The sequence below is a fragment of the Gracilinanus agilis genome, chromosome 5, assembly GCF_016433145.1.
Source record: "Gracilinanus agilis isolate LMUSP501 chromosome 5, AgileGrace, whole genome shotgun sequence".
Taxonomy (NCBI): domain Eukaryota; kingdom Metazoa; phylum Chordata; class Mammalia; order Didelphimorphia; family Didelphidae; genus Gracilinanus; species Gracilinanus agilis.
In genome coordinates this window covers 7,696,695-7,723,576 of record NC_058134.1, presented here as the reverse complement: position 1 = coordinate 7,723,576, position 26,882 = coordinate 7,696,695, and the positions used below count along the sequence as shown (strand labels likewise).

The 26,882-nt window shown below is 40.3% G+C and overlaps 1 protein-coding gene across 1 annotated transcript in view; it reads left to right on the top strand.

The window, feature by feature from the left end:
- The window catches only part of AGMO (alkylglycerol monooxygenase), a 329,174-nt gene that overhangs the window by 21,845 nt on the left and 280,447 nt on the right, over nucleotides 1-26,882 (top strand). Inside the window, exon 3 of the mRNA XM_044679541.1 lies at nucleotides 3,310-3,461. Within this exon, the coding sequence (XP_044535476.1) occupies nucleotides 3,310-3,461 (152 nt within the window). The remainder of the gene's footprint in view (nucleotides 1-3,309; nucleotides 3,462-26,882) is intronic.

Genomic DNA, 26,882 nt, shown 5'->3' with positions numbered 1-26,882 from the left:
GAAACTCAAGCCATTGAATGGATAAATTATTTTTTTTCTGCGCTTCAGGAGGAAAATCAGGAGCAGTGTTAAAAGCTAATATTCATAAAGATCCAGGCACTTGTTTATCCAAATTCTGGCTCTAATATTTACTAATCATGTAACCAAGGGCAAGTCACTAACCTCCAAGCCTCAGTTTTCCCATCTCTAGAATGGAAATCACGAAAACTGTAACATGTACCTAACAAGGCTGCTACGTATGAGATGTGAATTTTAAATCCCTTTGTGAATGCCAGTTATTATCACTGGGCAAAAAGCAGTGGCTGGATGACTTAATGACTGGGGTACTGGAATGAGAGTCAGAAAAAACTGAATTTGAAACCTGCCTAGGAAATTCATTAGCTAACGTCACAACTTTTCTGCCCAATTTCTGTAAAGTGGGCACCTTGGTGGTGTGATAGATAGAGTGCCAGGCTTGTTGTCAGGGAGACTCCTCTTCCTGAATTCAAATATAGCCTCCCACACTAATTAGCTCTAAGACCTTGGGTGCATCACTTAACCATGTTTGCCTCAGTTTTCTCATCTGTAAAATGAACTGGAAAAGGAAATGGCAACCCACTCCAGTATCTTTGCCAAGAAAACCACAAAAGAGGTCATGAAGTTCGACAAGACTGAATGGATTGAACAACAATAAAATGGCAATATGACAGCATCTACCTCCTAGAGTTGTGAGAATTAAATGAGGTGATTTTTATAAAGTGCTTTGTAATCCTTAAAACATTAGCAATGATGATAATAAGGGCATTGCTGAGGGAGCTGAGAGGTTAATTGACTTGCTCCAGATTAATACAGTGGATATGTCTTAACTCAGACTCTGGACTTAAATATCCCAGTTTTTCTGGCTCCAAGGCTAGCTCTCTATCCACTTTACCTCCTTATTCTTTGTGGGCATGCAAAAGCTTTGAATTCAGGCTTATTCCTCCCAAGACCTTTCTTTTTTTTTTTTTTTAACATTTATTAATATTCATTTTTAACATGGTTACATGATTCATGCTCCCACTTTCCCCTTCAGACCTTTCTTTTTTTGAAGGGGAAAGATGGATGACTCTTGGGGAGTCAAAGAGATTAGCAGGTGGCCTGTTGGTTGCTCTGTAAATGACTTCCAAGCAAAGGAGGCACCCGGAAATAGACTGAACTCCAAAAGAGGGAAATGCCCCAACGAAATGTGTATGTGTGGAATGTGACCTTAGTTCTCTTCAATAACCTTAAGCAGAAATGATACCAAATGGGGCAGCTGGATAGCTCAGTGGATTGAGAGCCAGGCCTAGAGACAGGAGGTCCTGGGTTCAAATTCAGCCTCAGACACTTCCCAGCTGGGTGACCCTGGGGAAGTCACTTGACCCCCATTGCCCACCCTTACCACTCTTCCACCAAGGAGCCAATACACAGAAGTTAAGGGTTTAAAAAACAAAACAAAACAAAAAAAAGAAATGATACCAAATGATCATTTTTTGAAAGGAAGAAATGTGCCCATTTGCTGTATATGCCTTTCCAAGAAGGAGAAAAGCTTGGACATGCAGAGAGATCTGACGTGAAGTACTTGGGGATTTTTAAAGGGTCTAGTTTCAGAGTATTAACAGAAGGAGTTAGGAGCTACCCTTTCACTTCTTAGTGAAAGGACTTCCCCTTGTGCCTGGCTAGGTGTCCAGTATGGCTCAGGATTCCTGCAGGCACTGCTGGAACTCTCTAAGAATACAATGTGTGCATTATCTGGAAAGTCTGCAAAACAGAGGCAAAACTTGGGTAGAGTGATTGGAGCTTTGTTTCAGGGTGCAAACATTTAGAAAGTGTTTTACTTGAAATTGTTTAGTACTTTAGAAACAACTGCACTTAATAGAGCAGAGAAAACCTTCTCTCCTATGGAAATCAGGCTCTCTCTCCCTTCACTCCCAAATTCTACTCCAGGCAGCAATCATTCAGTGCCAGCTTTATGATGTCTTGAGGATTCTACCCAGAACAATGGGCACCAAAGGAATTTTTCTTTAAAATTTGATTTGAGTGTGAATTTCACATGCAAGTTCCTTGAGGGAAGGGAAGGAAGCTTTATGTTTTCACCTCCCTTTGTATCCAGTGTGCCAGTCACCAAGTAAGAACAAATTCTTGTTGGCTGATTGATTGAATCTCATGCCGTTTGTCCTTAGAGCCAACACTTGAGGATAGCAGCTCTGCCTCATTGTGTATATGGGCATGTATGAGTGAGAGGAAATGAGATCATTTTCATCTAAAAATAACAACATGAGAAAGTAATCCATGCATTTGAAATGTGAGACAAAGTCACCATTTCATCAGTCAAAATTGCCATCAGTGGATTGACCATCCTCCATGCCAATAGGCTCCCCCTGGGTGCTCAAGCCAACGGTGGTCACCGCAACAGATGAATCATTATAGTTTGGGCATAATTTCACTGTGAGGGCTTCTTAGAATCTGTGTCACGTCTTTTGCCTCATCTCACCTGATACAGAGAAGGAGAAAATGGAAAGAGGAGCCACCTCTTTCAGTTGATGAAAATGGAAACCTGGGCAGCTGGGGATCTGGAGCCCTCTCTAGAAAGACGTGCCTGGCATTTTGGAGATTCTTTTGATATGTGCTATATCTAAGCCTTGTGATGCATCCCTTTTCCCTCTTTGTCCCCAGTCAGCTCTTTGTGGGCTAGGAGATTCCTTCCTATCTCTGCGAATGTGCATTGTAGGGCAGAGCATCCTTACTTTCCTTGAAGGCTCAGTTCAGCTGCCATAGTTTTGGTGAAGAAATGCCCTGATGAGCTCTCTCCCCTGTCAAATTATCTCCACACACATTACCTGCCTGCATACATGATGTATTCGTCCTTTTCTGCTTGCCCTCAACTACTTTCCAGTAGAAAGCCACCTCTACAGCATGGGCCAGGTCATTAGATTGTAAGGGCAAGGACCACCTGTTGACTTCTTCTGTGTCCTCACCACTTAGAAAAAAGCCTGGCCCATAGTAATCACTGAATTGATATATTTTTTAATTGATTCTAGTTGAATTGAATCAATCTCCCTAGACCTCAGTGCCCTCATTTCTAAAGTGAAGAGGTTGGGTTTAAAGGCATTGGCAGTCCCTTCCAGGCCTGGTGTGATGATGTTATCAAGGCAAGATCTGGGAGGGAAGAACCGGGCTATTTTCTGTCCCCAAGTACCTCACACAATGTCTTGTACAAAGTAATTGTTAGATGAATGCTCAGTGAATTTAATAAATATGATTTTACTTCTAGCACATGGAACCTGAGTTCTGCCTTTGTTTCCTTTTCAGACTCTTTTTCAGGAGTATTGAATTGTCCACATATATTTATGTCTGGGAGAACTATAGACTCTTCAATCTGTCTTGGGATTCTCCATGGACGTGGTATTTGACCTTTTTGGGAGTTGACCTAGGCTACTATTGGTTCCACCGCATGGCCCATGGTAAGTGCCAAGGAGACGTCTCACTGATGATTTGTGTATGTGATGCTCTTGAAGTGTATTAAGATTGATTGTGGAGGATGCCTTTGAAATCTGAGTGGAAAAAGTCTTGTCTTTCTGAAGATGAGAAAGAAGACAAAGAAGGGGAGCAGAGCATGTCTCAAATGTCTCCCACCCCATTTCCTATGTTTACCACCAAAGGCTGGATAATATTCGAAATTCTCTGTGTCTTCCACCCACTGTCTTCCATCCATTTTTCATTGTTCCTGATGACATCATTCTAGGATAAGTGGAAAGAGGCTTGTAAACAGTGCGGCCTTCCCCATCAACCTGATTGAATGTGAATTTAGAAGAAAGTTGGAGCAGTCAATGCCAGGAATATGTAAGCCTCGTTCAATCTCTGGGCATCCCCTTCACATTCCCAAAGAAAATGTAATCAGCTATGAACTCAGCAGACTCAGGCATTCCAGGGTTACCGGACCTTCAAAAAAAAATTCTCACTCAAGGCCAGCCATGCCTTGTTCTAAATAGAACCCTTTCCAGACTGAATTCTAGATTGTTCCCTTCAGAGGGAGAGCTCTGTGGGACCAAGAAAAAGTAGAGAAGGGACTCTGTCTCTGAAGCCCCACAGGGACTGGCCAAAGTCCAGAAGAGACTGCAGAGCTGGCAGAGAGGGGGAAAATGAGGTCACAGCTGGAAGAGGCTGATGTTGGTGGCAGAGATCAGTGGTGATGGGATTCTGTAATGGAACTGGGAATAGAGGGAAGTGTTCAGCTTGAAACAATACTGTGGAACGGAACTGAGCATTTTGGTGGGTGGATGAACTGAGGGGGTAGGTAGGAAGGAAAAGGAGGAGACCTGGAATAATACTGAGAAGGAGGATGGGAGGTGGGCTAAGGGAGAGAGAGCAGGGAGCAGGATGAATAAAGAAGGTGGACATGTGTGCATATGGAGGGGTGGGGAGTGGGGGATGGAGGGGAAAGAGAATGATGGAATGTCCCTGGAGTCAGTGACTTGTCCAGGCAATGGGAGAAGAAACCTCCCAATCTGAGGATGAAAGAGCTTTCCTTTTCCTGAGAGCATTTTTATTTTTTCACATTTTAAACAAATGGATTTTTATTTTAAAATAAGCTCATGTTTAAAAAAAAACACAAATAAATACAAATGTTTGAGGGAGAAGAGATTTTGCTTGTCTTTTTCTACAAGTAGGTAGCATGGGTTGTGGAGAAAAAAAAGCCTGGGTTTTAGTTAGAGGAGCCGAGTTTAAATCTCACCTCTTACCGGTGAGACTTTGGCCAGCTCACTAGATCTCTATGGTCATGAGCTTTCTTATCTATAACATGAGGGATCTGGACTAACTGATCCCTGGAGTCCTTTCTAGATCTTCTCATACCATTCTAGGGCATGTTGCCTTCAAAGATAGTAAAGAAATCCTATCTGACTGGCACATATGTGTGCATGTCCCAAATCGTAAGGATGGAATTGATCCCGAGAGACTCCCAAATTGAGCAGAAATGACATTAATAATGAAGTTTTATTTACAAACACCATTTAATCTACCACATGTAAATTGCCCAAAGACGAATAAATAAGGGCCAGGACCATTATTTTCTTAGCTTAAAGTCCGTGGAATAATTTTGGCCTTTTATGTAGAAAGATCAATGTGAAAAGGATTATCATCCATTCCTTATGATGTCTGTGGATAATGTTCGCCTAGCACTGTGGTGGTGGCAAACCTATGGCACATGTGCCAGAGGGGGCACTCAGAGCCTTCTCTGTGGGTGTGGGTGCTGTCGCCCCAGCACAGAGTTCACCAGAGTTTGTTACTAGAAAGCCAGAGGGCCTTGGGGCCAGGATGCTCCCTTCTCCCTCTCTGTGGGCACCTGAGGACATGTCTCACATCACCTGCCCCTCTAAAGGGTTTGCCATCACTGGCCTAGGAGGTATTAACTGGGAGTGAAACCAAAATGGATTTTCAAAATGTTTCTTTTAAAAGGAAAGAGGAGCACAAATTTGTATTAGACTCCAAAAGTGGATCAGACATTTTAGATGATAGAATCAGGAATCAAAGAAAAATGCCAATACGCTGGAAGAGTAGGTCTAGACTAGCAGGGTGGAATGTAAATTCATTCATTTGTTTATTAGACAAATATTTCACACCTACTACTAGTTGCTTATAGAATCAGGACTTGGGTTTGAGTTCCATCTCTAAATGCTGACCACGTAATTTTTGGCAAGTTGCTTAACTTGTCAGTGTTCTAGGCAGCCACCAGAGATGGAATTGCAGAATCCTTGTTGATCTGCTTTGGAAGAGGTAGGCACCTCATTGGATGCTCTCTGTATCAGTGCCATCACACGTCTCGTTGTATTGCCAATCCCATCCCTAGTAATACATGTAAGACTGCCCATCCCTGGGGACGTAAAGACAAAAAGGAAGCAATTCCTGACTTTGAAGGGCTCATATCCTAGACTGGGTTGGGAGAGGGGCATGAACAATGATAACTTTACATTAAACCAATTCTGGGAAGAGGAGAAGGCACTGGCATCTGGGAGGAGGACCAGAATATCTGTAGTCATGCTGGTGTAGACATTGCCTCTAGCCATCTGTGTCTTAGGAGAAGGTCTTCATGGGTTGCTGGGGCCTGTAGACCCTCCTCTTGTATGTATATATGGCCATGCTGACTACTAGCTTGGTGGCACCTGTAAGAGTGTGGGCCAAGTCTTCAAGAACTTCAAGAACTAACTTCAAAAACCCATGATGCAGCCTCAGCATAGGTCTTCAGAGAAGGGAGGTAATAGGGATGAAGGAATGCTCCTACTGGATCAATACTGCAGAAGACAGAGAGGGCTAGATCACAGCTTGCAAGCAGGGTGGGTTGGGGAAATCAAGAGATTTTTGCTGGCTTCTATATGTGCTGATATCAACTTCCTTTATGTAGCTGAGTGAGCATCATAGCTGGCATTAACATTGTTGTGATTAATGTATTGTCTTTTTGACTCAGCTGACTTCACTCAGTATCAGTTCCTAGAAATCCTTCCACGCCTCTTTTTAATTTGTTAAATTAATCATTTCTTATAGCACAGTGCCTGGTATATAGCAGGCATTTAATAAGTTAACTTACTGATTGTCACAGTTTTGCCATTATTGTTCAGTTATGTCTGACTCTTTGTGACACCATGGACCATAGCATGCCATGCCCTTCCATCATTCACAATCTCTTTAAGACTGTCCAAGTTCATGTTCATTTTGTCCATGACACTATCCATCCCTCTTGTCTTCTGCTGTCCCCTTCTCCTTTTGCCTTCAATCTTTCCCAATATCAAGATCTTTTCCAACGAGTCTCATCTTCTCATTATGTGGCTAAAATATTCAATATTCATCCTTTCAGTGAAAAATATGAAGTGATTTCTTTAAATATTAACTGATGTCATCTTGCTGTACAAGGAGCTCTCAAAAGTCTTCTTGAAGAACCCAATTCAAAAATGTCTATTCTAGAGCAGTCAGCTTTCCTTTTAGTTCAACTCTCATAGTCTTATATTGCTACTGGGAAAAAAAAAAACACACAACAACAACATAGCTTTGGCTACACAGGCCTCTGACAGTCAGGTGATATTGCTGTTTCTTAGCACACTGTCCAGAATTGTCATAACTCTTTCCAAGGAGGAAGCAGCTTGTAATTTCATGGCAGCAGTTCCCTTTGGCAGTGAGCTGTGAGCCCAAGAATATAAAATCTGACCCTGATTCCATTTCTCATCCCTCTATTTCCTAGGAAGTGATGGAACCAGTTACCAAAATGTTAGGAGTTTTGAATTTAAGCTTCTGGCCAGCCTTTACATTCCCCTTTTCCCCTTCATCAAGAGGCTTCTTAATGTTTCTTCCCTTTCCATCATCAGAGTATTACCACTGGCATATGTGAAAATGTTGATATTTTTTCTGGTAATCTTCATTCTAACTTTTGATTTCTCCAGCTTAGCATTTTGCATGATGTACTTCGCACATAAATTAAAGAAATCAGATGACAATATATAGCTTTTTCCAATCTTAAACCAACCAGTTGTTCCATGTTTGGTTCTAACCCTTGCTTCTTGCCTCTTCTGCAGGTTCCTCAGCAAACAGGTAAAATGAGCTCATCTTTCAGATGACTTGCCCCATTTTGTTGTGATCTGCACATTCATAGGTTAATTAATGTAATCAATGAAGCAGAAGTCAATGGCTTGTTTATTTGTTCTTGAAAATTTCTTACTTCCTCCATAATCCAGCAAATGCTGGCAATTTGGTCTTTAGTTCCTCTGCTTCTATGAAAAAACAGCCTGATCTTCTGTTAATTCTCAGTCCTTGTGCTATTGAATCCTAGCTTGTGGAATCTTTTAAAAAAAAAAAAAAAGTAACTTTCTTTTATTTTTTTTTAGTTACACATAGAAACAAGTTTTGACAATTGTTTTCTGATATTTTGCAATTCAGATTCTCTTCCTTCCAATACAACCCCCTTCCCAGAGACAGTAAATAGTCTGATATAGATCATATCAGTGCTTTCATGCAATATATATTTCCATATTCCCCATGCCTCAACAGAAGATGCATATCATACATACAACAAAAGCTAATCAAGGAAATAAAGTGAAAGATAGCATTCTTTGATTTGCAATAGATTCCAACAATTCCTCCTTTGGTTGTGGATAGCATTTTTTAATCATGAGTCTTGGGGTTTTCTTAGGACCTTGTTTTGCTCATAATACTAACTCTTTCATAATATTTCTGTTACCGTGTACACTGTTCTTTCAGTTTTTCTCACTTCACTTTCCATCAGCTCATATAAATCTTTCCAGGTTTTTCTGAACTCATCCTGCTCATTATTTCTTATGGTGCAATAGTTTTCCTTTTTTTTTTTTTTTTTTTTTTTTTGTTTCCATTTTAGCCATATAACACAGCTTGTTCAGCCATTCCCTGATTGATGGATAACTCCCTCAGTTTCCAATTCTTTACCACTATAAAAAAGCTGCTTGAATATTTTTCTACAGGTAGGACTTTGTTCTTTATCTCTGATCTCTTGGGAATACAAACCCAGTAGTGGTATTGTGAGGTCAAAGGATATGCATAGTTTTGTTGCCCTTTGACTCTAGACCTATATTGTTCTCCAGAATAGTGGTATCTGTTTATAATTCTACCAAGAGTGTTATTAGTGTCCCACTTTTCCTATATCCCTCCAACATTTGTAGTTTTCCATTTTTGTCCTATTTAACTTCCAGAATCTTAAGCATAACCTTGTTGGCATATGACATGATAATGAATGTTTAGTAATTTGAACATTCTTTAGCATTGCCCTTTTTAAAGATTGGAATGTGAGCCAATGTCCTCCAATCTAGGATCATTGTTGAATTTTCCAAATTTACTGGGCTATTGAGTGTAGCACTTGAGCAAAATTATATTTTAGGATTTTCAATAGCTCAGCTGGAGTCCCATTACCTTCACTAACTTTTTTGTTAACAATGCTTTCAAAGTCCCACCAGACATTCTCCAGGATGCCGAAACCATTATTACCAGTGATTTTTTGTATAATTCTTCTCAACATTCTCGTCATTTTTTAAAAATTTCTTCTACTTCTATTACGTCTCTACAATTTTTATTTTTTCCAAGTCCATTTTTGCATGAAACACTCCCTTAATAGCTCTAATATTTTTTAAAAGATCTCTTCTATTTTCCATTCTCTTGATTTCTTCTCCTTTGTATTGCTTGTTTTTAAGAAAATCTTCCTATCTCTCTTTACTATTCTCTGGAATTCTGCTTTCAGTTGAGTGTATCTTTCCCTTTCCCTTTCCTTCTTTCCTCACCAGACAGCCACTTAACTTTTTTGCCCTTCTTTTTCTTTGAAATGTTTTGTGGTGGTGGTAGCAGTGGTTGTTTCTACTGTCTCCTGTACAATATTTGAACCTCTATCCATAGTTCTTCAGATTCTCTCTCTCCCAGATCTCATCCCTTAAATCAATTCATCACTTTCATTTTGTATTTCTAATGGGATGTTTAGATCATAACTTTGTAGTGTGATGGTTTTCCCTACTTTCTTCAATTTAAATTTGAATTTTGCAATAAGAAGGTCATAATCTGAGCCACAGTCATGTCTAGGTCTTGCCTTAATTGACTTTATACAGTTTCTCCCTCTTTGGCTGCAAAGTATATACACAATATGATTTTCATATTGATCATCTGGGGATGTCCTTGTGTAGAGTTGCCTTTTGGGTTTGTGTAAATAGAAATTTGATATAAATGAACTATATTACCCAGCATCCCTTTAAGTTATGTCCTCTTTTGGCATGCTCACATTTTAGGAAATAAATTTGCTGGAAACCCTGCCCTCAGGGAGCTCTCAGCTCTGAAAGCCCTGGGCTCTCTCCTGGATGTGCAGTCTGGGAAGCTTCTTTTTTACTGAGGTTATTTTTTCTTTGCTTCAAGTTATTATTAAATCTTATAAAAATAATACCTGAATATACATTTTTAATCCTACAGGTTGTTGAAAAAGAGAGTTTAGGGGCAGCTGGGTAGCTCAGTGGAGTGAGAGTCAGGCCTAGAGACAGGAGGTCCTAGGTTCAAACCCGGCCTCAGCCACTTCCCAGCTGTGTGACCCTGGGCAAGTCACTTGACCCCCATTGCCCACCCTTACCAATCTTCCACCTATGAGACAATACACCGAAGTACAAGGGTTTAAAAAAAAAAAGAGAGAGAGTTTATTCTGAACAGTGAATTATCTTGATAAAACTCTATTACTTTCTGTCCTGCTTCATTTTGTACTCCAAGGCCAAACTTGCCTGTTATTCCAGTTTTAATTTTAATTTTTTTTACTTTAGCATACCAATCCCCTATTTGAATGTGCCATCTTCATTTCATGTTATTTGTAGAAGATACTGTAGGTCTTTCTAGAACCAATCAGCTTTGGCCTCTTTAACATAAGTGGTTGGAGTATAGACTTGTACCACTACTATGCTCCGTGGTTGGCCTTGGATTCAAACAGATGTCAATTCTGTCATTTTTGAGATTCTATTGCAGTACTGCTTTTCTCACCCTTTTAATGACCAGGAGGGCTCCTCCATTTCTTTTAAGGGATTCTTGCTCACTGTGGTATATGAAATGATCACCTAAATTAAATTCACTCATTCCCATCTTTTTATTTATCCAAGATGCTGAGATTTCATCTTTGTATCTCCTGTTTGACCATGTTCAATTTACCTTGGTTCATCCATCTTACATTCTAGGTTCCTGTGCAATATTGTTCTTTGTAGCATCAAGCTAAGCTTCCTTTTGACTTTGGCCCAGCTGCTTCATTAGTGCTGGAGCTACTTGTATTTGTCCTCTGCACTTCCCAGTACTATATTTATTGGACATCTTCTGACTGGAGGGTCTCGTCTTCTGATGACATGCATTTTATTATTTTAATGATGTTCTTGGGGTTTTCTTGGCAAAGGTACTGGCGTGGTTTGTCGTTTCCTTCTTCAGTGTATCACCTTTTGTCAAAACTCTCCACTCTCCACTATGACTTGTTCATCCCAGATAACTCTGCATGGCATAGCTCATAGTCTCATTGAGCTTTGGAAGTCTCTCAGCCACAACAGTGCAGTGACACTGGAGGGGTGACTGGTACAGTAATAGTTCATTATATTCATATACCACAATTTATTTAGCTACTCTTCAATTTCTGCATATCTATTTGTTTCTATTTCTTGGCTTTCACAAAAGGTACTGCTATAAATATTTTTCTATATTTGGAGACTTTCTTTCATATGAATAGCTTCCTTGTGGTGTAAGCTGGGTAATGGAACTTCTGATTCAAAAGCTATGGACATTTTAGTCACTTTATTTACACAATTCCAGATTGCTTTCCAAAAAGAACAAAAAAGATGTGCCACTTTGCAGTTCTACCAGTGATGTATTAGTATATCTTTTACTCTACATCCCCTCCAAAATTGACTTTTGTCATTTTTGTTATCTTTTCCAATTTGCAGGAAGTGAGGTAAAACTGAAGGATTGTCTTCCATTGGATTTCTCTTATTATTCATGTTTTAGAGCATTCACTCTAGGGATTGGGAATATTTTACAATTCTCTTGAGAAATGTTCTTTCATATGCTTTGACCACTTACCTAACATTCCCCAAACTCTTGTAGGTCACTGGTGACAGAACTGAGACTAGAATCTACATCTCCCAAGGTTATAGTTGAAAGGAAGGCACGTGGATGTCAAGTGAAATTGGTTTTCAGATGAACATTTCCCTTTTGGCTCATTGGGATGTTATTCTCAGTCAGGCAAGGGGACATCCGTTTTCTTTGTTGTTCTTGCCTGCTCTTTGGGTTAAATATTCAAGAAGGAAGTGGAGACTTTTAACAAGACAGTAAAGTGAGGAGAGTGAACTCAACATTCCCCAAGGTCCCTGCCAGCTTTTCACAGTCTATGAAACCAACTCATGAAGAAACAGCTCTGTTGGTGCTAGTATAGAGGCTGCAAGACAGATACCAATGGAATTTCCTCTAGAAGAAGGTTAGCTGTCTTCAAAGAAGTTTAAATGTTTTATTTGGAGAAGAATATGGTATAATAGGAGAGGACCAGCCTTGGAGTAAGGGAAACCTGGAGACAAATCTTGAATTTAATGTATTAAAGCTGGGTGACCAGGGACATGCTCCTATTCCAAATGAATGCTCCAAATCCCTAATAATAAGATAAATTAAAATCAAAACCATGCTTCACCCCTTGGTGCCCTCAGGTAACATTCTGAAACTATATGCTGAAAATGAGGTGGATTTCACCAATGGCAAAGGGAATTTCCACTCTGAGAGTTCTTTATACTAATCAGGACACAAGTCTATACCTCGCCCCAAAGCTCGGTGGGATAATTGCTTAGGATTTCCCTTGACCGACTGACCAAGAGGAGGGGATGTGATAAGAAAAGGATGAAGCTATGGCCTTTCAGCTTTGCTCCTTTTGCTAAGAGGCAGCCTTCCTTTGTGCATGTTCTCACTTTCACATCTGGATGGTAAAAGGATATATGATAGGGGAGATTTGAAACCGAGTCACTGACTTTGATTTTTCCTGTACTCAGACCCTGATCCTTTAACCTTAGTATCTTTCCCCCCTTTATCTCCTCTAGTCTCTTTCTTCAGTAGGCTATTTTAAATTTGTTTCCCTGAAAGTCAAACATATTAAGAAGGGATTGTGAAATTGGCCCCAGTAGAAAGTTAGATGGACTGGAGGAAGCCTTTCCCACAGAAATGCTAGGAAAGGTTTATGGGTGATTTCATTCATTCATAAATTAAAGTGGGTAAAATGGTGTGTGGTGGAAAGTATGGTTATTTAAGGAACTTAAGCTTCCTGAGAAAAGCCCAGTGGAGCCCTCACTTGTATGCAGAGGAACAACTGATGGGATCTCTGTGTTCTGGAATCAGAATTACACATGGATCATTGCATGCAGAGTTGGAAAGATGAGCATGCCCTAATGTTTGATTGTATGATGCTCTTTGTTCAGGAGCTCAGAGGATGCTTGATTTTGTGGGGAGCAATCTGGGATCTCTGAAATTATAATGTTGACTGAATTTCAGTGTTAACTATTCAATATTTGTCTGTGTATATCTAAAATTTGTATATATTCAAATAATATGTAACTATTTAAAAATTGGGATGAGAGATTATAAATTTTTTTTAGTGCTGGGAAGGTTCCATATAGGAATTGCAATGAAGAATGACTTAGAGCAAGTCATATTTTTGATCTGGTCTCAGTTTCTTCATTTGTAAATATATAGTTTGCAGTTCTAAGTCCTTTGATAATATGAAAGTGATCATCCTTCTGTGCCTGGGATTCATGCTTAGAATACATGGTACTGTAACCTTGTCTCCTATATGGAAAGGGAATATAGAGCCAGCAAAACTGAGTTCAAGACCCATCTCTGACGTGGATTGTCTATGTGACATTGGGTAAATTTTCCTAATATTTTAGTGTTCTAGACAACTGTCTGCCTTACCAACCTCTGCTGGTAGAGGGATTTCCCTCATCTAGAAGTTCTCTAAATCAATGAAATCACAAATCCCATCTGAAAGTCTCTCTGTAATAATATTTTACATTTATGTAGTGTTTTTTGGCTGTTTATTTTTATTCTTAATTTTTTTTAACTAAAGGCTTTAGGCATATTGAGTTGATGAGGAAGGTAGTGTGAATGTTCTCCTTAACATGAGGGGTAACTAAATCTCAGAGGATTGGAGGGACATACCTATGATCATGCAATTGTTACATGTCAGCATGGGGATCTGAATCTCCAGGTCAATGTCCATTCTCTCATCACCTGCCTTAATACATATTTCACAGTGGAGTGCCATAGACCAAACTCTGTGCATGGCACGCAGGGAAGTACAAAGGGCAAAGACCTTTGTTACCCTGGCACCAATGTGAACAGCTGTGTACGTATCAGTGACTTTTTGAAAACTGAAAAGTGACTTTCTATTTCATATTACAGAGGAGGTGAGTGGAAGGGCCCTGAGAAGTGATCTAGAGACTAACCAAGTAATTTTTCAGATGGGGAAACTGGGAAGTCCCAGAAATTCCTATCTGGTCTAAAGCTAGTTCATTTGATAATCGATGATTTGGATAAAGACATAGATGACATCCTTATACAACTTGCATGCGATAGAAAGCTGAAAAGGAGAGTTGGCAAATCAGGGATGGTCAGAGTCTCAAAAAGATCTCTCTGCATGAACTTTGGACCAAAGCTGAAGAGACGAAATCTGATAAGAATGATGATTTGATACAAAGGGTGGGAGCACCCAAGGTGGAAAAGGGCCCAATTTTCATTCAGTTCATCTATAATTTATCAAATTGATGTCATATGAGATTTAGTTGAATGACCCAGAGATATTTAAAATGGAGAAGAAAAGGTTTGAGAGAGAGGATAATAACTCTTTTCCAATATTGGAAGGGACATCACATGGAAGAGGGATTATACTGGTTTAGTTTAGTACCTGAGGACAGAGTTAGGTTATGGGTGGAAGTTGCCAAGAGGTAATTGGAGGTCAGGGAAAAAATAGCTAAGACCACTGGATTATCTCCAGATGTACTGACTTTCCTCTTACTGAAAGTCTTTAAAGAAAGGCTAAATAACCACATAGTGAGGATGATGTGGAGATGATTATTTTCCAGATATGGGTGGGACTAGATGACTGCTGAGATGGATACCAATTCTAAGTTTCTGGGAAACTGAGGTGCAGAGAGTCAACTCACCCAATGTCTTAGTCTTAGAAAGTGAAAAATCCTGGGCAGTCCACCATTATTAGTCTTAGTTTAGGACTTGATGGACTATACAGTATTGCTTAGAGAGTGACAAATGTCAGGAATCGTGGATTGGTCCTTTTATAAAGAATCTGGGAATCTGGTTTGTTTAAGAGCCAAGTGATACAGCAGCATCCAGTGTTCTCTCCCAGGGAAGAGCTCCTTTCATACTCTTGGCAAGATTATACGCTAATAGCAATGGTTCATGATGTATCAATAGATGGATTATTTTATTAATACAAGTCCAGAACCCCATTCTATCATTCATTATGTGAAAGACACCCTCTTTTATAATGGAAGAAAGCCTGGGAGCATAATTTTGTTCAAATGTATTCAGACAACTGGCAAACTTAACTTTGAAGGGATTAAGCAATGCTGGATACCCACCCCCCCTCCTTTGGGGATGGACCTCTCCCTAGTGGCCCTTTGTTAAAATAAAGCATGCTACAGGAGTCAATAATCTCTATCATCCATCTTGAAAGATCTTGCTTCAACCCCCATATTCTTTCAAATTAAGAGGAAATGGTGAAATTACAGGAGTCTCTTCCAGTCACTCATCCAGTGAAAGATAGCAGTCCTAAATCTCTTGTATCTTTACATTTTTTTACAGAGCTCTTTCTCAGTCTTCCTGCCCGCTTCCTGGCTTCCCATGTCTATTTTTCTTCTTCCCTCAAGGGACTTGAGAGAAAAGACAGATGCATGCTGTGGAGGGCTGCAAAGCACACCAAGCCCTGGGCTTTCCCTCATCTTGCCAATTCTTATTCCTGCAGTTTATAAGTTTGCTGATTTCCCTGGAACAATAACTAGAAAACAATAGCTTCATGAGACCCTCCATGCTTGCTGTGAGTTTTCTCTCTTGTTTTAAGACCTTCACCGTGTCAATGAAGAAGCACACAGAGCTCTGTAGGATCTACATGAATTCACAACATCAAAGGTTTGGGCCTGTCAAAGGCCTTTGAGTTTGGGTTTCTAATGTGGGTGAGAAGGATTCCAGTCTTGGAATAAATTAGATAGGTTCTCACAGAGCTTTAGGTAGGAGCTTTCTTTCAAATGTGGATCTGGCGTAATCACCTTTTAAAGATCCAGTGAATCCCAAAGGCTCACCAGCAGGATGATTAACCCTTATTTCTTCTATGTGACTTGTGATTTGGGGATTTAAAATCTTTCAGGACCAGAACAATGAATGGATTCTGTGGATTCTGGGACATTGGAGATACTGATTTTAGTCTCAAAACGCTACTTCAGACTGGATGTATGCACATGCCTAGATCTGATGCTTGCATGTTTATAGTTGTTTTTGAAAATAAATCTTATGGTCCGAGCCAGTCAGAAAGTACTGTGGCTACTCTCAGGCCAAATCGCACTGTTTCTCAGTTCCAAACTATTCTATTCCATTAATGGCCTGGGCTGGATCACCCCTCCTGGGGTGAGCTGGGACGTGCCACGTTGGTGCTGAGCTTAACATAGACATCTGATCAACTTCAGTTTGACTGAGCTCAATTTATCCACCTTCCTCAGTCTTTCCAAGGAGCAGAGATTACCAGAATGCACCAATGGGCCGGGTCAGGCCCTCTAAGCAGTTTGTTCAACTTTATAAGAACTGCTTAAACACTATATGCCTTGGAGTCTACATCTGTAGAAATGAGAGGGGGTCAGATAAGATGACCTTGAAAGCCTCTTCCAATTCTCTGAGCCTCTGCCTGTACAAGAAGTGCCATTTGACTCCACATTTTGTATTACAGGTTATTGCCAGCTGTAGCTCAGTCTTAGGGTAGAAGACTCAACTGTAAAGGTTCCTTTATCAGAAACAAAAATGCATGTATGAAACCTGTTGGGAACCCATTTCTTCTCCTTTCCCCACTGGTCACAAAGGGCAAAGAAGCAGAATGTGTTTTTTCTCATCATTCTGTCCTGTGATTTTTTACACAAGTGTGTATGGGGAGGGGACAAGTTTGGTACTGATGGGTACAAATACTCTAATGCTCTTCCCGAAGTAGGTATTCTTTCCTGATGTATTTTCTCTCCTCCTCCCTGGCAGGCAACAATTGTCCATTTCAAATTTCTTCTAGTCCTCTATCTGCTTTCCTACAGTTTCTTAAAATCTAGAAAAGGTGACCCATATCCTTCCTTTATAGATGAAGGAACTGAAATTCAGAAAGGGAAGGAACTTGCCCAAAGTCACACAACTAAGAAGTGGTCACATCTTCAGGTATTTTGATGGCTTAAGATTTTAAATGTGAACATTTTCACCAAAGTTAAAGTGGTGTAAATGGGAGCTAGTTGTATAATGTAGCAAAGTCCATTGGAGAGAGAAAGAGAGCTGTCCCCAGCCTGTCTCTAATACCTGTGGCTTCTCAGTGTCCCAAAAGCAGCATCTAAGGCAGATACATTAAAGCACCTACAGTCTCAGACCTTACCACTATAAGGGTTAAAATTAAAGTTGAACTAAATATATGATAATGTGATTGACAAAATTAATATATCTCAAGTCAGATGACTTTTTAGCAGTATTTATTTATAAAATAGAGGGAAAAAGTAAGGTAGAGAAATGAGAAAGAGTGTAGAGTAAGAAATCTAGCTTAATGAGCTAAATATCTGCTCTGGTGCCTGGCCTTGCTCTGGCAGGACTCCAGAAGCCCAACCAGAAGGCCCAGAGATAAATTAGTTATCACCCACATGGTCTCCAAAAGGGAGAGCTATGTGGTGTTCATCTCTCTGGAAGTCAGGAAAGGAAAGTCAGCTTTTTCCACTCACTCACGTGGTAGTCCCAAGGGAAAATCCAAGAGCAGTCTTACCAGAAGCAGTCTGAGCTCCCAAGCCTGAACTCCTCCAAGGCCAAGTTTGAAGCAGAAAGAGCAGATCACAAGAAGTTTTGCCACTATTAAAGACCCTTCTTTCCTGTGCCTTCTCCCACTTTACAGGACCCAATCACTGTTTTAGAATTTTCTTAGGACTGCCCAGGGGGCAGTCAGTTGTTTCTGATTTGTCACCCATTTTAGCACATGGGTCGCATACCTCCCCCCACTTAAGTGTAAAGTGGGGGTGTATATGCGTCTGGTGATTAAATCTAAAAGTAGACAGGAGAGAGTTAATCCCATCTTCACATCACTATGTGACTGAAGCAAGTTACTTAACCTCTGTTTTCCTCAATGATAAAATGGGGATAATAACAATACCTACCTACCAGCTTATTCTGAGGATCAAATAAGATAATGTGTATACAATGCTTTGCACAGTGCTTGGCACATAGTAGGTGTTAGAATGCCTCCAACTCTCTTCTTCCTGAAAAAATGAAAGCCCAGGGGCAGCTAGGTAGCTCAGTGGATTGAGAGCCAGGCCTAGAGACAGGAGGTCCTGGGTTCAAATCTGGCCTCAGACACATCCCAGCTGGGTGACCCTGGGCAAGTCACTTGACCCCCATTGCCCACCCTTACACTCTTCTGCCTTGGAGCCAATACACAGTATTGACTCCAAGACATAAGGTGAGGGTTTAAAACAAACAAACAAACAAATAAATAAAAACCAAAATAAACAAATAAACAACCTCCTGAAGACAATAAATTCCAGAGAAGGTGTTATCTGTGCTGGTAGTGGTTTCTTCACCATTCTGTTCTATTCTCTTCCATTTTATTCTATTCTATACACTCATCTGAATAATGGTGATAGTAGTACCTATACTCACATAATTATTGTATCAAATGAACTGATATATGGGCATATATAGCACATATATACATATATACATGTACATGTATGTGTAGGTTTATATATTCATGTATAATCACTTGACTTGATCCATATAATAATCATGTGAAGTATAGGCATTATAATGATCATTCTACATATAAATACTATTCTACATATACATATAACTGAGGCTGAGAGAATTCAAGTCCTAGTCTCTTTTTTTTTTTTAAATTAAAACCCTCACTTTCCATCTTAGAATCAATACTGTGTATTGAATGCTTCAAGGCAGAAGAATGGTCAGGGCTAGGCAATGGGGGTCAAGTGACTTGCTCAGGATCACATAGCTAGGAACTGTCTGAGGCCAGATTTGAACCCAGGACCTCCTGTCTTTGGGCCTGACTCTCAATCCACTGAGCCACCCAGCTGCCCCCCCAAGTCCTAGTGTCTTACCTCCTCTCCTCTCCCTCTTCTCTCTCCCACCCCACTACCAATCACTGATTTCTTGGTTGTTAAACTTTGCCTCTGAGACTGACGTAGGGGTTTGTTTATGATTGAGCAGTGAAAGTATTGACTCTGGAGCTTTGTTATTTTCTCCCTTTAATGAATGGACTTTTAATTCAAATGAAACACATTCAGGGAAAGCAGCAAGCTTTGCTCATAGCAGGCACTTCATTCCCTTTTGGTGAGCAGAAAGGTTCCCTTTGATGAAAGTAAGACTTATTGCCATGTGCTTTGTAAATGATTTCTATGACTGCTCAGAGGATAGGAGGCAGGGAAGACTCTGGCATTGGTTATTAGCTAAGCATCCCTTTATTAGAACACAGGAAAAGACTACAAATTGCTTTCAATGCTCAGGAAAACGTGCATTTTAGAGTGAATTCCAAAGTGGTCTATAGATAGTGGCCCCTCCCTGCCCCTTCACCACACCGAGCCAAGGTTACGTGTAAAGGATCACACAGTTGGGTTTCCAGACCTGGTTCTCAAATCATTTCTGTAAGGACAATGGGGTGAAGCTCCTAGAATTTCATCAATGACTTCTTCACTGGTCTTCCTTGGGTAACCCTGCGTGCTCTCCCCCCCCCCCCCAAAAAAAAAGACTATGAAAAGTGTGGCTGAAAAGAGGGATTTCTTATGAGGCAACTAAGCAGAATAGCTGAGTGACCTCAAGGGACCGGTCCATTTAGCCAAAACAACTGAGCAGTTCGCACAGAGGGGCCATCACAGAGAAGAGCTATTTTGGAGAATAACTATCCAAGGAGAACTGTCTCTAGTCAGGAGAAAATGTCACGGCACTCCGAATTTTACAATTCTCTTTTCACCAAAAGTCTCCTGAGCTAGTCAGCAAGCCTGTATTCTGGCCCTTATTCCAGACACTAGGCAAATGGATGGGGCTGGAAAGAAAAGCAAATTTGACTTAGGGTTCAAGGAGTTCACTTTTCTAATGAGAGAGACATCATGTGAGCAACAAGGTGCCTATGTGATACCTAACAAAGGGTATGGATAGTTCTTAGCAGGGGATGTGCATTTGCTTCCATTGTAAAGAGCACTTATAGACACTCCTCAGTAACCTTTGATCTATGGCCCAAAGTCCTCGGATCATAGATCTAAAGTAGGAAGGTCTAACCCAGTGTCATCTAGACCAGTGAAAATGTGGCAACTGAGTCACGCAGAAGTCAAATTACTTGCCTAACAGCAGACAGAAAGAAGTCTTAGAGATGGGATATGACGCCACCTGCTTTCTGCCTTTGCCAAGGACACCATATTAATTCACTGTGGATCTTTGCTGATGAATAAGAGGAGTAACATTCTGTTTCTCTGCTAGCATATAAGGGCCCTGAATTAAAGGACTCTTTTCTTTTTCTTTTTATATTCCCAGGACCTCTAACAATGGGGATATATAATATATGCCCAATAAATGCTTGCCTAATTGAAGGGAATGGACTTTATCTAATTTTAATAGAGCCTTCTTTGTAATATGTAAGTACAGGAAGAGAATTTCAAGATGTCATGACATAATCCAGTTACACAGGACCTCGAAGAAATACATTTTAACTCTGACCCAGATGTAATGATAATAAGAATCCCTAGACCTTAGTTGTTAGAAAACTCTGCTTTCTCTTTGAAAGGGATCCCACCCTCTATATATCATTCCTAGAGCTGAATTGTCCTTGAGTGGGTCGCTCTTGGTGGTATGTCTCTTCTGTCTCCTCCATTTTGAATGTTAAATTATTTACAGACATGTTTTGAGCTCAAGGATGAAACTCAATATTTTCATCTTTGGATGTACTTTTGTGACCCTTCTCTTATTTCTGGTGTGGCCTCTTCACCTTAATTAAACCTTCCCGAAATCTTTCTAGGCTGGAAATGGTGATCTTTTTCCCAGCAGCTGGCAGATGGAATAGGGAAAATGACTGAAACAGATCCCCTTCCCCACACCCACCTTTCCTTTCTAGTTTGGGATAAAATTCACAACATTGAGTTATAATGTGAAGTTTCTCTTTCTTTTCTTCTTACATTCTTCCTTCGTTCCTTCCTTCTTTCCTTCCTTCCTTCCTTCCTTCCTTCCTTCCTTCCCTCCTTCCTTCCTTCCTTCCTTCCTTCCTTCCTTCTTTCCTTCCTTCCTTCCTTCCTTCCTCACTATAGGGTAGGTATAGGATCTAGTCCAAAGCCATTATTTTACAAATGAGTAACTTGAGGTCCTGGGTGGGGAAATGACCCATGATCATAGTTTTAGAATTGGACAGGACCTTAGAAACCATCTAGTCCAGGACTCTCATTTTACAAATACTGAAACTAAAGCTCAAGGAGGTCAAGCAATTTGTCCAAGGTCAAGACAATATGTTTCATTGTCTAAACTCTCAATTCTCCATAGTACAAAAGAGTCATATATTAGCATGATTCTAGTTCACCTTGTACTATGTTATTTATTGTTAGTTCACTGACAGCCTTGCCCTTGGAGCTCCATCAAACCTTTGAGAAGACACAATCTCCACCCAAAGCGCTTATTTTCTGACTTAATAGAGAAAAGGATCCTGAATTATAGCAGATGTCCAGGTGGTAGTTACATCAAGGAGCAGTCTTACTTCATAGGGATCAGATTTCAGAAGTGGTTTTTTTAATGAATTTTATGGAAAAAGTCTATAAGTAGGAGGAATTAGACAGAATCCTAGTTGGAAGTGGTTGTGTTTTAAAGCAAAAGAGAGGATGGAATTATAGGAGAGTTTATTCAAAATAGAACTAAGAGCTAGTAGAGAGGAGCATTTCCTGCTAGGAAGACCTGGGGTTGGATCTTCCCTTTTGCAATGACTAGTTTTGTTGAGCATGGGCAACTAAATCACTTACCTTTATTCTTTTTTTTTTTTTAATTTTAAACCCTTAACTTCTGTGTATTGACTTATAGGTGGAAGAGTGGTAAGGGTGGGCAATGGGGGTCAAGTGACTTGCCCAGGGTCACACAGCTGGGAAGTGGCTGAGGCCGGATTTGAACCTAGGACCTCCTGTCTCTAGGCCTGGCTCTCAATCCACTGAGCTACCCAGCTGCCCCCTTACCTTTATTCTTTAACTCAGTTTTCTCCTTTGTAAATGGGAGAGCACACATTTATCTCATAAGATTGTTTTGAGGTTCAAATGTGGTGTAACACACAAAGTGTTTAATCTATATTTCCTCTGCCATTATTTATTATTATCATATCTCAAAGCAAGAAGTCAGAAGTAAGTACCAAGGAAATGCTGTTGGGAGGATAGAATGTTTCAGATTAGCTAAGGGCTTAAAAGGCAATTCTGCAACACAGATGATCTGACCCAATCACTAAGTTTTTTACTTCGCCATGGAAATATTCAAATAGCAAGAATCAGTAATAATCAGCTTTGGCTCCAGTTTTTACTGTCGTTTTTGTTAGCCATATACTAATGGTTCTAATCATTCTAACTCACATTTACATCATGCCTTAAAGATTTTAAAAAAGAGCAAAAAAACAACACTTTGGAAACTAAAGTCATGTAGAAGTTGGAGGCACAGCCAGGAGGCGACAGATGAGATTTTAAGAGTTAAATAAAAAGATTTATGAGTTTTTCATGGGGCAGGAGACAAAGTGGAGGATTTCATTACAGAGATGTAAATTATAGGAATTCTGGGCACTTCTTCGAATGGCAGACACATCAGTCACCTCTTGAAGCCTCACTCTTCTCTTCAAGGCTTGTAATGATTACTTCTCCAACCTGCACTTGGGGACCAGGACTTTAAGATGTGAAGAGTTTATGAGGATTCCATTTTTAAGGGTTTTAGCAAGAGTCTCCAGAGGAGGATCAGACAAAGAAATCGCCACCCTATTTCCCCAGGGTACAGAGCTTGTGAAAGCAAGCATCCTCCTCCTCCCCTCTGTCACCAAATATCTATGAATTAGGACTTCTTCTCCCAGAGGAGCCAAATTCAACCTTGGGGAGATAATAATACTCTTTTCTATGAGAGAGTAGTATGGTCTATTGGAAAGAGTGATGAACTAACCAGGAGAGTTCTGGGTTCAGATCCCATTTCTCCTGCTGCTGCTAAGCTCAGTGACCAAGGACCATACACTTAGAGTTCTTGGAGTCTCAGTTTTTCTTATCACAGTACTCTTGGAGGAATTCTATTCAACAGCAATACTCAGGACAATTAATGCCCCAAACCAAGGCCAGTGTAGCTTGAGAAGGCTCATTAACCATTTTAGGTGTGTCCCAAATTATGAATGATCTCACCTAACTCACTTTGTTAAATTATCTTCAATTATCATTTTAGCCAGCTTGATAAGTGTGAGATAATGTAGTAGAGTTTTGATTTGCATTTTTCAAATCAATAAAGATTTAAGATGTTTTTGAAATAATTATACATAGCCTTGATTTCTTTATCCAAAAATTTTCTGTTCATATTTTTTGACTATTTCCCAGCTGGGAAATGGCTCATATGGATGGGATCTGTGCTCCAGGAACGATTAGGTTGCAAGTCAAGGGTGCTTTGCTACTTTTTATTGAAGTCATTCATGTCACATTCCAAATGATATTACTCTCTTTCATGAAGGTGATGTTGATTCATCAGCCCTTAAATATTTTGAAAATTAATACCAAAATAGGCCATTTTCTCCAAGCAATCTAAATACCAAAAGGTAGTAAAAACAAAATGAAACAAAACATTTATTGAGAACCATCTATGTGCCAGGCATTGCACGCTAAATGCTTTCCAAATATTACCTCCTTTGATCCTTACAACCAGGCAAATACATGTTGTTATTAGTCTCATTTTACAATTAGGGAAACTAAAGTAAACAAAGTGGTTTATCCAGAGTCACACAACTAGTAAATGGAAAAAATAAGATTTGAACTAGGGTCTTCCTGATTATTAGGATCAATGGTCTATTCTCTGAGTCAACTTCCCTGCATTTAGGTGTAGAATACTGAAGAGATCACTGAGTCAGTCTTAGGAAAGGAGGCTCAGGCTTTCACCTAGACTTCATTGAATGCCGTAGAACCCGGCAGTGCTTGTGTGGGCTTTGGTTTTCAGACTCCAGGGTGACTGCTACACCAGGAAAGAGGTAGTGGAGGAAGGCTTTCTTGGGGGAAGATCTTCCTTAGAAAATGGGGGTTGGGGAAAGGGAGGAGAATAGAAAATGATAGAATTAAATGAAGTCCTTTGTCTTCAAAAAGATATACCCTCTTCATCTCCCACCTAAAATTTCTTCCCATTCTTGTTACTTGTGGTCTGAATTCCTATTGCCCCTACTGTACTCTAGTTCTAACTTAGATAGACCATGAGATGCTTCCTAGGACCATATGTGAAAGCCTCTGGCCGGAGCCTATTCAAATAATATGTCAAATATCATTCACAAGCAGCATTGAAATAAGTAGTATTTGGAGGTCCTCCATTTTGGAAATTTTGATTTTTCTACCCTTCTGTTCTTAGACCAACCCCTCACCCCCTTCCACTGGGGCTTGTGGTTTATAACCAAAAAAATCAATTTTCCTTCTTCATTAGACATTTATGAATGATCTCTATATTGATCAGGTCTTGGCAGGTGGGCCAAACCAGGTTGAGGGGAATTGACAGTCCTCAGATATTTCAGGGAATTAGCAGAATGGATGGATAAGAACAATTTGTTCCAATAACCACAAAAGCAACTGAAGCACATGCTATGAAATGATCAAAGCTCAGTCAGGCATGGAAGAAGTTAAACTCATTCACTGCATCTCTGGCCATCACCAGTTGTCTTGACTTTTGTCCTGCTACTGACTTCAGTGACTCTGGAGAGCAGAATGAAACTGGTGCATTTGTGCCATTTTGCTTCATTTAGATGCAATTTATGCACAAGTCAAGATGCCACCCCATGATATCAATGGACCTCTTTGAAAATGAAGAGAGAGAGAGAGAGAGAGAGAGAGAGAGAAAAGAAGAAGAAGAAGAAGAAGAAGAAGAAGAAGAAGAAGAAGAAGAAGAAGAAGAAGAAGAAGAAGAAGAAGAGAAAAGAGAGAGAAAGAGTCTTCTTGCAAAAACATGAAAGCCCCAATATTTGCATATCCTTATTTTGAATAAATGTCTTGAATTGGGCAAAGGAATTGATTAACGCTTAGGAAGCCCTGGGTTCAAATCCCATTCCTAGCAATTGCTAAATGTATGATGATGGGTATCATATATTCTGATCTTCCTTTTCTGAAAAACAGAGTTAATATCTATCTCAAAAAGTTGTTCTAAGGATAAGATGAGGTAATATTCAGTGTGTTTAAAATCTCCGTTTTCCATCAGTTGTATCTAGTGGTAGTTGAGGTAACAATGCTGTTCTTAGTTCTCTATTCTTTAATTACTCTCCTATTTGTCTTCCTGTTTATGATTCCCATTGCTTTCATGCCTCTCTTAAGCAAAAATGCAGATCCATGGGAATGACACTAAAGCTCTCCACAGCCCAGGAATTCACCAAGGGCCCTGGGACCTGATGCTGACACATCCTTGGCTGAGTTCCAGAACACAGCTGAACCAAAGAGAAGAAAGATGCCCTTTGGGCTGTGTGTTTTCCCAAACCACATGAAGTTGAGTAGAAAAGAGAGAAAAAGAAAGTGAGCATTGACCAACTTCTTTCGGTAACTGGAATCTACTTTCTAATTTGTAAAGTAGAAATTTTCATAAAGGCAGAAGTTGGAGTGATGACAGCCTCGTGACATCTTCAGAGGACCCTGAATAGGTCCACAAAGGCCAGGATAAACTATTGTTTTTATTAAGAAGGCAATTTGCAAGAAATCACATCATTTCCTCTTCCTCCTTCAGAAATTTGCCCCGGGGGGGGGGCAAATCCATGTCTTGAGTATTCAGATCTCCTGTGGCTACTGGGCAGGTGCTGGGAGGAAGATGTGGGTGGAAGAAGCACAGGAAAAAGGACAGAATTCTGGAAAAGCAGTTGTGGGAATCAAGGAATCTTTTGCCAGGCATTCTCCCTCCCACAGAAACAGCCACAACCCCCAGTCATTCTCTGGTTTCCTGCCCTTCTCTGGTGTGTGTGTGTGTGTGTGTGTGTGTGTGTGTGTGTGTGTACATGCACTCATTATGTATGTGTTGTTTTGTGATATTTGGGGCAGGATGTTGATTTTTCTTGTGAAAAGTTCCCTCTATACATTATAGGGACACTGTAAGCTTAGCTGAATGGAAGTAACTTTGGCTCTGAACGCAAACTCTTAGGAGTCCCTCTTTGACTGACGGGCTGTTGGTAATCTAACCTGTGACATAGAATCCTGGCTCTGGATTCTGATGGATGAGTTTTGCTCTTGGCAGTGACCTCTTCTATCATTCTCCCATCTTTTGCTTCAATTTTCCAGTGGGGGAATCTCAGAATAATTTCACATAGAGAGGGCGAGTGGGTGTCAAAGGGGTGTCCAGATCCTGTAGGAGCACTCAAGGTAACCAAGGCCATGTAGGCATAGGACTGTCTTTATTCTGCCCACAGAAATGTAGGAAACATGGAAAGGATTCCAGGAGGGAATAAGCAAGAGATCCATTTGTCTTCCCTCTTAAATGACCCCCACCTTCTCCCAAGGTATGAGGGTCCTGAAGATTCACAGCATCACATCGCTTCATCTAGGGGCGAGTGGGCTTGTCCTGTAGAGCAGGGATGGGCAAACTTGTTAAGGAGAGGCCAAAGGAAAGGAAATGCTCATTTGTCAGTCTGTTTCTAAGGCAACTCTTTCGAAGCTTCATTGTATCGTATCCTATTCATTGTAGTGATCAGATTAGGAATAACGTAGCATGGCTGGATAGAACATTTCAGGGGGCCACATCTGGCCCTCAGGCTATAGTTTGCCCATCCCTGCTGTAGACTAGAGGCAGCCAGAGAGCTTTGCTCAGAATATCAGCCACAAAGATAAGGTCCACATGTTCCATCTGATTTACTTTCTGGCTTTTAGTTCCATGGTAGCAAGACAAATATTCCT